This window comes from Carlito syrichta, unplaced genomic scaffold (genome assembly GCF_000164805.1).
Source record: "Carlito syrichta isolate Samal-C Ts95f unplaced genomic scaffold, Tarsius_syrichta-2.0.1 Scaffold305686, whole genome shotgun sequence".
In the NCBI taxonomy this organism is placed as follows: Eukaryota; Metazoa; Chordata; class Mammalia; order Primates; family Tarsiidae; genus Carlito; species Carlito syrichta.
In genome coordinates this window covers 889,725-903,553 of record NW_007249782.1, presented here as the reverse complement: position 1 = coordinate 903,553, position 13,829 = coordinate 889,725, and the positions used below count along the sequence as shown (strand labels likewise).

Sequence of the window (13,829 nt, the reverse complement as noted above, 5' to 3'; positions counted from 1 at the left end):
AAAGTTTGTTTTGATTTCAAGCTGTTGATTTCAACATTTTTTGAAAGTTAGCTACAATCTAGAATATGCATAGCAAAAGGATTTATAGAGATGATTTGAGGGATTCTATTTCTTATAATGGCAAATTAGAAACTCAGTCCAATCCTCTGCTATAGAAAACAAATAAGTATCAACCAGCTAATAAGATGGTGAAGAATTTCCTGAGATGAGTTTCAGGACAGGTAATGTTAAATACATAATCAAAAATAGACATTCACATGAGAAGATAAGACATCATTAGCAAAAATAAGGAAAATGATAGCAGGAGCGGACACCCAGGGAGTAGATACTGGATTTTTTCAAACCTTGACTACATGACAATTCTGCTTACCGTGCACAAGTAGATCAAAAGAAAGATTAAAATTTCAGCAGCAAATTATGCAAAGGGATATAGTCAATTTGAAATGATATAGAAATTCTAGGGTATCCAGAGTGGTCTGAAACTGTCATACAAGGAATGTCCAAGAGTCAAGAAATGTTTAGCCTAGACAAAAGGAGACATAGTGTAATTCCTAAAAGTAATCATCAGTTATTTGAAAAGTATCTTTTTTATTGCCTTGTGTTTCTCCAGAGAGCAAAACTAGAAGCAGTAGATGGAAATGGCAGGGAGGCAACTTTAAGTTCAGTTTGAGGAAAATGTCTCCTACAAATGAAATTGTCTAAAATCAGGTTTACTGTCTCACAGAACTGAGATCCTTATCATTGCCAGCAATCACCTATTGTTAGGCAGTTGTATATATTGTACATTACAGGAGAGACTTTCTGCTTCACCACATTCTTTTTATTCCAAGCAGAAGTTTAATATAACCATGAGTATTATTAGAAAAATTCCAAGCTGATATTTCCCAAAATGTGTTTTTAGAAAGGTCCAGGATTAATATATTAAAGAAGAGTTCTGGGATCAAAAAAATATGGGAAAATTTTAAGCAAAAAAGTTAAGCAAAATTACACATGCTTCTTTGCAACAATATTTCTCAGTGACTTTAATGTGTGAATGTGCATTGAAACATTCATGAAAATTTCTACGTGCAGGATTGATCATATTTAAAAAAACAACTTTATTGGCTAGGAGTGGTAGCACATGTCTATAGTCCTAGCTACTCGGGAGCTGAGGCAGGAGGATCACTTGAGCTCCGGAGTTCAAGGCTGCAGTTAGCTATGATTGCAACACGGCATTCCAGCATGAGTGACAGAGCAAGATCCCGTTTCTTTAAAAAATAAAATAAATAAATAAACAAAAACTTTATTTCCTGTTCCATATTTATAAGACAGGTTCTATAGAATACTTTTGGAGAAATGTTTGGCTAAATAAATCTTGATCATCTAAAAAATAATCTAGTGTTTTCATTATATGTAAAACCTTGAAAGAATTGAGTTAATAATACAATTCATATATAAACATTTGCAACCAAAAAAATCTTCCTTTCTCTTCAATAAGATACCACTTTCTTTTTTAAAAAGTGCCATTGTTGTACTATACATATTTATAAGTGACATACAATTTAGTCGAATTCAAGCCCTGTCAAGGTAAACAAGTGTGGGAGAGTATAATTGAAATTAAGAACACCTTCTTAATTATACCTAACTTACTTTAACAACCAGTTGTGGACTCACAAACTTGCCTAAACACTTTTAAAAGCTATTTGTAGTTAAAGATGTTCTAACCATTAGAGTACTCAGTTTCAATGTTTTTATTTTTTTTCTGTTGCCTTGAGCAAGTTACTTATAACTATGCCTCTGTTTTCTCATTTGTAAAATAGGAATCATAATCATAGGGTTGTTGTGAGGATTAAATTAAAGGAGATAATGTGCTTGGCACATTATAAAACTCAATAAATATTAACTATAATGTTTTTGCAAAAGATAGTACTTTGTTTCTGTTTGATCTATAACATCCTCCTACTTTATTTGAATGACATGATGTGTGTGAATTATCTACCACTGTGCCTAGCTCTCAGGGAACACTCAATGGTAGTGAAAGTGTTCTTTGTATACAGTTAACTCCTATTTGATTATAAAGGTGGTAATTTTCACCTTAAAAATTCCTTCATTCTTCATAGAGTCTGAAACACAAGAATTATTGGATCACTGGAACTGAGAACTATCTGGCACTTAATCTTTCATGCTCATTTCTTGTGTACAGCATTTGTTAGTATCTGTATTCACATATGATAAAACTGAATCTCAGGAATGTTCAAGAATTTGAACAAGGTTATCACTCAACAACAAAGTAACAAAGTAGCAGGAATCTTTGCTCAATTATCTCGCCTACAAATCCACTAGTGACAGTTGCTGGTAATAAGAACTAATCCCTTTCCTAAAAAACTACTTAAACTAAAAAAAAAGTATTGAATTACTTTTTTACAGTAATAATACTATCAAAAGAAAAGGAATTTGGAAGTACAAAGGAAGGATCTCTACTGTTAAAGTAAGCAATAGTGAATACAGGAAAGATGCAAAGAAAGGTTTAGCTTAGCAATTAGAGAAAAAGATTTTGACAAGGTCAGTCAAATAAGACCATCATTTGCTTAATGGAAAAATGATATTACAATCACCAGACACCTTTATGAAACTGCAGACATATTTATGGACAGAGTGTAAGAGTGCTGTTACAAGCAGAAATTCAGCAAAGATTTCAAGTGTTCTTTGCAACCTTTACATCTGAACACTATTAATGAGTTGGTCAAGCTAAATAATTTTGGGGGATTAGAAAATATAGTTTATTTAGAAAGTAAATTAGAGAGAGAGAAGAGAGAGGAGATAAGCCTTCCCAAGGTAGGGGAGGAGGTCAAGGCTAAAAAACCATGGTAGTCATAGCTCAGAGAGCACATGGCCTGGCCAGTGCATAACAAAACAATGGCAAATGGGTAAGGGGAGAGAGAGAAAAAGGGAGAGATGGAGAGAGGGGAGGAGTGAGGGACAAAGAGAGAGAAATTTTTTTCAAAAGACTTCAGTAAAATTATCTTTCTACTAAAAACGTGGTAAATGGATTCATCTGACAAAATAAAGCAAGCAAGATATCTTGCTAACTTCTCATTCTCTCAGTTAAACTGTATGCCTTACTCATATTAAATAAATTCATACATTTTCATAATGGATTACTACACATATAACAGGCTGCCTGTAAACATGCACTGTTTGTCCTGAATCAATAGGACCCGGTAACATAGCATTTAGTTAAACGAGAATAAACTTTCAATGTCTTAAGCTTTAAGGTTTCTTAATTTCCCAAATTACTTACATTTATATGTTTATTATACGTTATCTTGTGCCATTATTTATTTATTTATTTATGAGGGCATAATTTAAATTTTAAAAGTCAAAAGTCTAGAAATTTCTCCTAGCTATTTCCTTATCATTAAGCCATCTTCTGTTCAATTTCCCATTGTTTTAGGACTAACTTTGCCTTCCTTCTTTTAAGGTATACGTTAGTCTTCACAGTCCAATCTAGTCAACTTCTTATGGCTGACATCAAGGAATGAGGGTGAGGCTGGGATGCACTAGGATTGATGCCAGGTTGAGAGAATAGAATTAGAAGTGAAAACAATGCCAAGGTAAACTAAGTCGTTTTTTACTTACAGCTGACACATGCTGCAAGAGACACATGACATCAATCATGTCTGCGAGGATAAGGAGTCTGGTAACTGCAGCCAGTAAGGCACGAGCGGCTTGAACGACTGCCTCCCTTTTTGGGAGATAACAGGGATCATCAGTAAATCTCTCAGCTGACACTTTCAGAGCTTCACCTGAAAAACAAACCCCAGATAAGTTATACTTTAAGTTTCAGCTATGTCTATTTCAGCATTTATTAGTCAACCTAATTCCAAGTATATTCCATGACTAAGCATAATATTAAAAATATTTTTAAAAATTAAAATACAGTTTTAAATTAATATTTGTTTTTGATAAATTTTTTGAAATTAAGAAGCGTAACACCATTTTCCTGTATGAAAACTGTGTTCAATTGACTAGCAATATCTAGTAAAATTGCTGAGCTTCTGCATTTGCTGAATCTCATTTGTTGTGAAAGGTTTCATTACTAAGACTTCAATCATAAAAAATCCTGTTTATAAAATAAGGTGTCTTCACTGAGTTGCTTTCCAACTCAGTGGATGTTAGAAAAAAAGCTACCAGTTAAGATAATAAGACTACAGCTCTCAGATAAAAGTTTAACATAGATAGATTTATTCTAAACTACCAATATAATAAACTATATCCTAAATTTAATCACAGAAGTAATACTTCATGATGTATAATTGTTAGAGAATATCGTTCACTATTTTAATGTATTTTTATAATAAAAAATAATGTGTATTTATTAATTTTTAAGTGTTCAGTTCAGAAGGATATAAAATAAAAATTTAAAAATTTCCTTCAACCTCCTCCAATAGGATAATTGATAATTACTACATTCACCATTTTTAAGTTTTTAAATTTAAACTTATTTTTATTTTAAAAGTAATATGTACCAATTGCTTTTAAATAATTCACCATACTGAAGAGTATAAAGTCAAAATTTAAAAATTCTTCATACTTATCCCCCAAAACACCAACTACTCAGCTCTTGTATATCTATCTAGAAACTTTACTATAAATATTTGGTTTACGTGTGCATATATATAACATACATACAGCATGTTTTATATATGTGTGTACATGTGTTTTATATATGTATATGTTTTCTGAATATATGCATATGTATGAATATATGTTCTATAGTAACAGAAACTTTGTCATAAGAAAACAAGTTATAAGTGAAAAATATAAAAAATATAAACATAGAGCCTTTTGCAAGTAGTAAAGTATCATCAGAGAAATTTTCTACATTCTGTTCTATCTACTCAACAATCTGTCTGCATTTTATACTGAAAATCAGTAACCAGGACGCAATACAGCACAGTAATTGACAGTGTGGACTCTGGAGACAGACTGTTTCAATATCTCTGTCCTAGTACCTTGCATAAGTCACCTGCTTCCCCCAGTACTCCTAACCCTTTTCAGCTAGTGTCAGCTCATAATTCTGGTCCCAACTTAAACATCTCTTGCTTTGGGAAGTCTTGGATCACCCCCCACATTACTAAGGTAGGTTTTATAGCAGGATTCTATGCTTCCTATCATAACCCTCATCAATTTATTTTTTTATTTTTTTTTTTTTATTTTTTTTTTTTTGAGTTGGAGTCTCACTTCATCACCCAGACTAGAGCAGGGTGGCATGCTCTGGGCCACCACAGCCTCAACCTGCTGGGCTCCAGCGATCCCTCCACCTCAGCCTTCCAAATAGCCAGAGCTACAGGTGCACACTACCACAACCGGCTAATTTTTGACTTCTTGTAGAGACAAGATCTTGCCAAGTTGCCCTGGTGGGTCTCGAACCCACGGGCTCAGGCAATCCACTCTCCTCGACCTCCCAAAGTGCTGGGATTACAGGCTGAGCCACCGAGCCAGGCCTCATCAATTTATTTCAACAACCTGAATCAAAGCCTGTATTCTCAAAAGACTAGTAAATACAAGAGCTGCATTGGTCCTGGTCACCACATTATTCCCAGGGTCTAGAATAGTGCCTGCTCTACTGCATATATTCAATACATTGAATATATATTGCTGAACGATCATGTGAATAAACACTATTCAGCTTTTCTTTGACAAGCCCTTGTTCCCTTTATAACACAGCTGCATTCTAGGCATACAGGATATAGAAATCAGTACAAAACAATTTTGCAGCCCAAGAAGATCAACATCAAATGAAAGTCAAGAAACATGAATACAATCTAAGCAGGGTTTTAGTAGAGGCCTGTACAAAGTATTAAGACACACAGAGGACCTATCTCTGCCTGAGGTATCAGAGACACGCAGAAAAATGTTCTAGGTAATAGCAACATGTTCCAACTATTGATAAAGATAGCGATTTACAGACTTTAGCCAATTCACTGTCAAATTAATTTCTGTCAGGAGAAAATGGTTATTTTCCTAATTAAATAGCAGAAAAGGTACAAAAAAATTTTTTTCCATCTAGAATATTAGCAATCTGTGTTTTATGACATCTTCATGTGGGGAGACAACTGTTTTGAAAAATCATTCCCAATCTTGCTTATAATGCTTTTACTATGAAGTTGACTGAATAGGAAATTTCACTTTTAAAATAAATAAAAGCCGGGCTCGATGGTTCAGCCTGTAATCCCGTGCCTTGGGAGGCTGAGGTAAGTGGATTGCCTGAGCCCGCGGGTTCGAGACCCACCTGGGCAACTTGGCGAGACCTCATCTCTACAATAAATCAAAAAAAAAAAAAAATTAGCCAGGTGTGGTAGCGCGTGCCTGTAGTTCCAATCACTTGGAAGGCTGAGGTGGAAAGATTGCCGGAGCCCAGCAGGTCAGTTGAGGCTGCAGTGGCCGGGAGCAGCCACTGCACTCCAGTCTGGGCAACAGAGTGAGACTCCAACTCAAAAAAAATAAAATAAATAAAAATAACTACACTTTTCCTTCAAAGGATCCCACTCAATACATAAAAGCATTTTACTAAAAGTCTTGAAAATATCACATGAACTAGGTTCAGAAAGATTGTATTGAGTCCATTTTGTTCCGTTCCTATAAAATATGCTTTTTTTATTCTTAAAAAAATCAGTTATTAAGTGCCTGCTAAAATAATGTTCTAACAGATTAGAATATGGAGGTATATCTTACACACATATATAATTGTAATAAATTAAAAATTTATGAATATCAAAAAATGTGATTTATAAAATTTTTTATATAATCATATGAGTGAACTCCAGAAGTACAAAAAAATAAAAAAATGTTGACCAGATACAAACTATTCTTCACTTTATAAAATATTCCTATGTGGTTCTTTTACAAGTTCCTTTGCTGCTGCATTTAAAAGTATAGCTCAAAAGTAGAAGGGAGGGATCCAAGTTGGCTGACTGAAAGCAGCTAGTAGCACCTCTCTCATGGAAAAAGTCCAAAACATTGAGTAAATGTTAGCTCTTCAGAAGACTGTCCAGAAGATCACAATGAAGTTTATCAGAAAAAGCTTTAGCGTCACTGAGAGTAAAGGAGAGAAAGCCAGAGGGAGGTCCTTCAAAATAACAGCAGATCTCTCAAGAGAAACTTTACAAGTTTGGGGGTCAATTTTTAACATCCTTACAAAAAACCAATACCATCCAAGAATTTTGTACCCTGCCAAACTATGTTTCATAAACAAAGGAGAACTAAAGTACTTCCCAAACAAGCAAGTGCTTAGAGAATTTGTCACCTCCTGACCAGCCCTACAAGAGATACTTAAGGGAGTTCTAAACGTGGAAACAAAAGAATGATACCACCTAATACAAAAGCACATGTAAGCACATAGTTTACAGAACATACAAGTCAACCATAAAGCTGAGAACACAAAGCAGCTTTTTAAGAATACTGTGACAGGAACAAATCTTCACATGTCAATAATTAACTTGAATGTTAATGGCCTAAATGTGCCACTGAAAAGGCAAAGGGTGGCAAATTTAATTTAAAAACATGACCCATCCTTCTACTGTCTTCAGGAGACCCATCTCACTTCTAATAACACCCAGAAGCTGAAGGTAAAGAAATAGAAAAATATCTTCCACACAAATAGAAAACAAAAAAAAGAGCAAGGGGTCACTATTCTTATATCAGATAAAATAGACTTTAAAACAACAAAGTAAAAAAGGATAATGAAGGGCACAATATAATGAAGACTCAATTCAACAAGAAGAAATAACTATCTTAAATATATACACAATCAACATAGGAGCACTCAGGTTTATGAAACATTGGCTACTTAGCTCAAGAGAAGACACAGACAGCCACATAATAGTGGAAGACTTCAACATTTCATTAAAAGCTTTAGACAGATTATTGAGGCAGAAAACTAACAAACAAATCCTGGACTTAAATTCAACATTTTACCAACTAGATCTAATAGATTTCTACAGAACACTTTACACATAAACCACAGACTATACATTCTTCTCCTCTGCACACAGAACATACTCTAAAATAGACCACATACTTGGTCATAAATCAAGCCTGAATAAATTCCAAAAAATAGAAATCATACCAAGCATCCTCTATGACAACAGTGGAATAAAAATAGAAATCAACACCAAGAGGAACCCTCAAAACTACACAAATACACAGAAATTACACAGCATGCTTCTGAAAATTTGGGGGTAAGCAACAAAATCAAGACAGAAATTTTAAAAAATTATTTGAAACAAATGAAAATAATAACATAACTACCCAAACCTCTGAGATGCTGCAAAAAACAGTGTGGATGGAAAAGTTTATAGCACTATACACTCACATCAAGAATATCGAAAGACTTCAGTTAAATAACCTAATGTTTCACAAGGAAACTAGCAAAAAGAAAAAAACTAAATCCAAAACTAGCAGAATAAAAGAAATAACCAAAATTGGGACACCATTAAACAAAACTGAAACAAAAAAAAAAAAAAACCCATACAAAGAATCAACAAGCCAAAGCTAGTTCCCTGAAAGGATAACAAGATTGACAGACCCCTAGCCAGATTCACACACAAAAAAGAAAAAGATAAAATTCAAATAAATACAATCAAAAACAAAAAAGACAATATTACAACCAATCTTGAAAATATACAAATAATGATAAGAGATTATTTTAAACATCTGTATGCATGTAAGTTAGAAAATCTAGACAAAAAGGATAAATTCCTGGAAATACACAAAGATTGAAACAGTAAGATATTGAAACCTGAACAGACCAATAACAAGCCACAAAATTGAATCAGTATGAAAGACCTACCTACCAAAAAAAGTCCTGGACCAGACAAATTCATAGCTAGATTCTACCAGACATACAAGGAAGAGGTGGTACCAATCATACTGAAATTAGTCCAAACAATCAAGAAGGAGGGACTCCTCCCTAACTCATTCTAAGTCAATGTCATCCTGATGCCAAAAAATAGCAAAGGCATAACAAAGAAAGAAAGAAAACTACAAGCTGATATCACTGGTGAACATAGATGAAAAAAATCTCAACAAAATACTAGAAACCACATTTAGCAGCACATCAAAAAGATCATTCATCATGATCACCCAAACTGAAGCGCAATGTCTTGATCCTGTCTCACTGCAGCCTTGAACTCCTGGGCTCAAGTGATACTCCCACCTCAATCTTCCAAGTAACTAGGACTACAGGCATGCACAACCACACTGGGCTAATTTTTTTCTTTCTTTCTTTCTTTCTTTCTTTTTTTTTTTGTAGAGATGAGGTCTCACTATATTGCCCAGACTGATCTCAAACTCTTGAGCTCAAACAATCCTCTCATATCAGCCACCCAAAGTGCCAGGATTACAGGTGTGAGCCACCATGCCCAGCTGAGACCTAATTAAAAGCTTCTGCCCAGCAACTATCAACAAAGTAAAAAGACAACCTACAGAATAAGAGAAAATATTTGCAAACTATGCATCTTATAAGGGCCTACTATCCAGAATCTATAAGGCACTTAAACAAATTGACAGGGGGGGAAAAAAAACATTAAAAAGTGGGCAAAGAACATGAACAGACACTTTTCAAAAGATGATGTACTAGTGGCCAACAAATATATTTTTAAAATGCTCAACTTCATTAATCAACAGAGAAATGCAAATCAAAACCAACTCATGCCAGTTGACATGACTATTATTAACAAGTCAAAAAACAATAGATGTTGGCAAAGTTGCAGAGAACAAGAAACAAAGTCATATACTATTGGTGAGAATGTAAGCTAGTGTAACCCTTATGGAAAGCAGTTTGGATATTTCTCAAAGAACTAAAAATATATTTACCATTTGACCCACTACTCGGCATATACTCAACAAAGCATAAATAATTCTACCAAAAAGACACCTGTACTCATGTGTTTGTTGCAGCACTATTCACGGTAACAAAAACATGATTCCAACCTAGATGCCCATCAACAGTGAATTGGATAAAAGAAAATGTGGTGTATATATACACCATGGAATACTATGCAGATATTAAAAAAAGAATGAAATCCTGTCCTTTGCAGCAACATGAACACAACTGGAGGCATTATTCTACGTAAATTAACACAGAAACAGAAAACCAAACACTGCATGTTCTCACTTATAAGTGGGAGTCAAATGCCGTGTACACACAAGCATAAGAATGGGAACAACAGACACTGGGGACTCCTAAAGAAGAGAGGAAGAAAGCAGGGTAAAGGTTAAAAAGGCACCCATTGGTTACCATACTCATCACCTGGTTGATGGGCTCAATAGAAGCCCAAACCTCACCATCACGAAATATACCTATATAACAAACCTTCACATGTAACCCTTGAATCTAAAAGAAAAGAAAAAGAAAAAGAAAAAAAGTATAACCCCATTTTCTAAAATTGATTATAAACTTGGAAGTCAAAAAAAAAAAAAAGCAAAACATCCAAAGGAGAAAGGGAATAAACAAAATGAAAAGGGGCAGGTACTAAAGATAAAATATCCTCCAACTTTTATAATTAACATTATATTTATAATTCAACTAAGATTTATAATATATACTTCTGACCACCCTTCTGTGTGTGTTTTAATAGACCATACACATCTAACATTCACTAGTACAATTAACTGATTAAATATATAATAGCATACTCTAGTATCATGGGGTTCATGAGCTCATGAGTTGAGACTGGGATCCAAGGGTCTGGTTTTATTTGTTTTCAACTGGGAACCTGCCATTTTGAATTTGAAAGCTCTAGAAGCTTAAATTTAACTTTGGAGCAGACAATTCTTTTAGTTGGGAAGGAAGAGGAGGATGATTTCAGTTAGATCCTAAACTTACACCTATTTTTAAAAAAAGGCCCTCTTTTAAAACTCTCAAGACAGTTTTACTACAAGGAGCAAAATGTTTTGTATGAGAAAGGAAATCCTTATCATGGCAGAAGGAAGGGTACAAACACAGCTGCATATGGTTGCTGTTATAAAATATCTGCCATATTTTATTTCCATATTATTTCTTCAAACTCTTAGCAAAGTCTTATTAAAAGTTATAACCTGCTTCCAGCCAAGATAGAGTAACAAAGACTAGATTCCTTTCCTACCTGGAACTTTAAAAAATGGACAAAATAAATGCAAAAATGGTTATGAGGTACTGTGTGACAGACGATGAAAGATGATAATGCTAGAGAAATGGAAAACAAAGAGTATGAGTCCTCTCATAGCTCTAGTTTACTACTACAAGATACTTTTCAGGCTACAATACAGGATGGGGAAACCAAGGAAAAGCCTGGCAAACTCTCTGAGCTGAGGAGACAATGATGGGAGTCCTGGGAGATCAAGGCAAATAAAATATACAGGATAGAGAATGATAAAGGGGAGAGAGAATTAAGATAATCTACAGAGGTTCCCCCTTTAGTATTCAGCTGAATACTGATCAACTCACACATGAACAGAAACTACCCAAGACTAGAGAAATAGTCATCCAAAAACATTTGCGGTAACAGTACTTGGCACTCACAAAGGCCTGGGAATACTGCTTGTTCCACCACCAGACTAGAAAACTTCATAATTTATTTATTTGACATTAAATAGAGTACATAGGAGGATATTGCCTCAATAGTGGGAAATAATTAGACTTAAACTAAGCATTGTCCCAGTTCCCCCTAACAAAACAGTTCAGAGAAGGCAAAATTCCCACCTTCAGGGCCAGCAGCAGTCATGCATCAGAAAATAGATGTGGCCAGGGAAAAGCAACAGCAGGCCAACACAATACTTTAACTAAAATGGAAAGACATGAGAAGCTGGTAACTGAGCCCAGCACCATGGGAAACAGTCAAAAGGAACTGGGAAAACTTTTATGGGGCTAATTCTATAAAGCATAAAATTATAAATTATAAATTTTTATAAAATGTAAAACTTAATGGGTCTAGTTTTTATAAAAGTTGTAGAACTAGCTCCCAACAACATAGTTGGGACATAGTAGAAGCTGTCTTAAGAGACCTCCTTCTTAAGTATCTCTCCAGATTAACAAACTTTTTTTGTTCCTTCTCAGCAACATATTAATGGCCCCTTCCTTCTGCTCAATATCAAAAGATTTTCTCAAATATACCGAAGACCTTCTGCTCCACACTAGTTGAGGTTGATCAAGAGGTTGAAAAGTTTTTTGCCCAACCTTTTCATGTGAACTGTAATTATAATTATGTTATTTTATTAAATATGTCAAATAAGAGTACAAAATAGATCTATCAATTCTTTAAAAACTAATTTGAATGCTTTAGAGGCATTCAGTAAATGTGAGTTGCTAAAAATGTTGCCAAGTTAGGTATAAAAGAAAAAAATGGTAAAAGTTGGTGCAAGTCGAAGGAAGGGATTAGAAAATACCAAGAAAGATTCTTCAGTTAGGTAGTTTCCAAAGTGCAATTAAGATTTCTTCCATAAAAACGCTTCTACACTGCTGGTGGGAATGCAAATTAGTGCAACCTCTTTGGAAGACAGTGTGGCAATTCCTGAAAGAACTAAAAATTGACCTTCCATATGACACAGCAATCCCCCTATTGGGAATATACTCAGAGGAACTCAAATCATTCTACAAAAGGATACCTGCACACGAATGTTTATTGCAGCACTATTCACAATAGCAAAAGCGTGGAACCAACCGTGCTGGCCATTGAAACTGAACTGGATAAAAAAAATGTGGTACATATACACAATGGAATATTATTCAGCCATAAAGAAGGACAAAATTATGAACTTCGCAGCAACTTGGATGAACTTAGAGTCTATCATACTCAGTGATCTATCACAGAAACAAAGAACAGAGTACCATATGTTCTCACTCTCAAGCAGACCTTGAACAATTATCATAATACTATAAGAAAGGGATTGGCAGGCCAGGCTCGGTGGCTCAGCCTGTAATCCCACGCCTTGGGAGGCTGAGGTGAGTGGATTGCCTCAGCCCGCGGGTTCGAGACCCGCCTGGGCAACTTGGTGAGACCTCATCTCTATACTAAATCAAAAAAAATTAGCTAGGTGTGGTAGCATGCGCTTGTAGTTCCAGCTACTTGGAAGTCTGAGGCGGAAGGATCGCTGGAGCCCAGCATGTCGAGGCTGCGGTGGCCAGGAGCGGCCACTGCACTCCAGTCTGGGCGACAGAGTGAGACTCCAACTCAAAAAAAATAAATAAATAAAGGGATTGGCAGTTGAGGGAAACTACCAAGGGAGAGAGGGGCACACCTCATCAACAAGGGTACCTGCATAGTGAACATTTGTATACCTAACCCTGAATTGTACCCCACATCTTTAAAATAAAATATTTTTTTAAAAAAAAGAGATAGCTACACTGAGAAATAGCTATCACGTGGCAAATCTTTTAGGATTAAGTTGATATTTGGTAGACATGCCTTCTGAGGGATAAAAATTTTATTTTTCAGTCAAGTAAAACAAGTTCATTTTAGAAAACAGAGAAAAGCAAAAACTGTAAAGATTAATATCACCTGTAACTCTAGCATTCCAGGAAATATCAGTGTTATCATTTTGCTATGTATCCTTCCACGTACTCTAACTTGCTGTCTAGCTATCTATTTACTGAGCTGTTGTTCTACCCAGGTGTCTGATGAATAACCTAACATTATATATTACATGCATGCAATATATACTATTATTTATTTATGATATTTCTTTATTTTAGTAAAATTATAACACATTATGCATACTTTCTGTAAATTGCTTTTAAAACCTGACTTAAAATATCACTCCTTTATGACAAAGCATATTACTCTGCAATTTTTTTTTTTTTTTTTTTT

The 13,829-nt window shown here is 34.8% G+C and overlaps 1 protein-coding gene across 1 annotated transcript in view; it reads right to left on the bottom strand.

The window, feature by feature from the left end:
* Positions 1-13,829, bottom strand: part of CTNNA3 (catenin alpha 3) — a 435,250-nt gene that overhangs the window by 331,115 nt on the left and 90,306 nt on the right. The window contains exon 4 of the mRNA XM_021714606.1: positions 3,619-3,785. Coding sequence (XP_021570281.1) covers positions 3,619-3,785 — 167 coding nt within the window. The remainder of the gene's footprint in view (positions 1-3,618; positions 3,786-13,829) is intronic.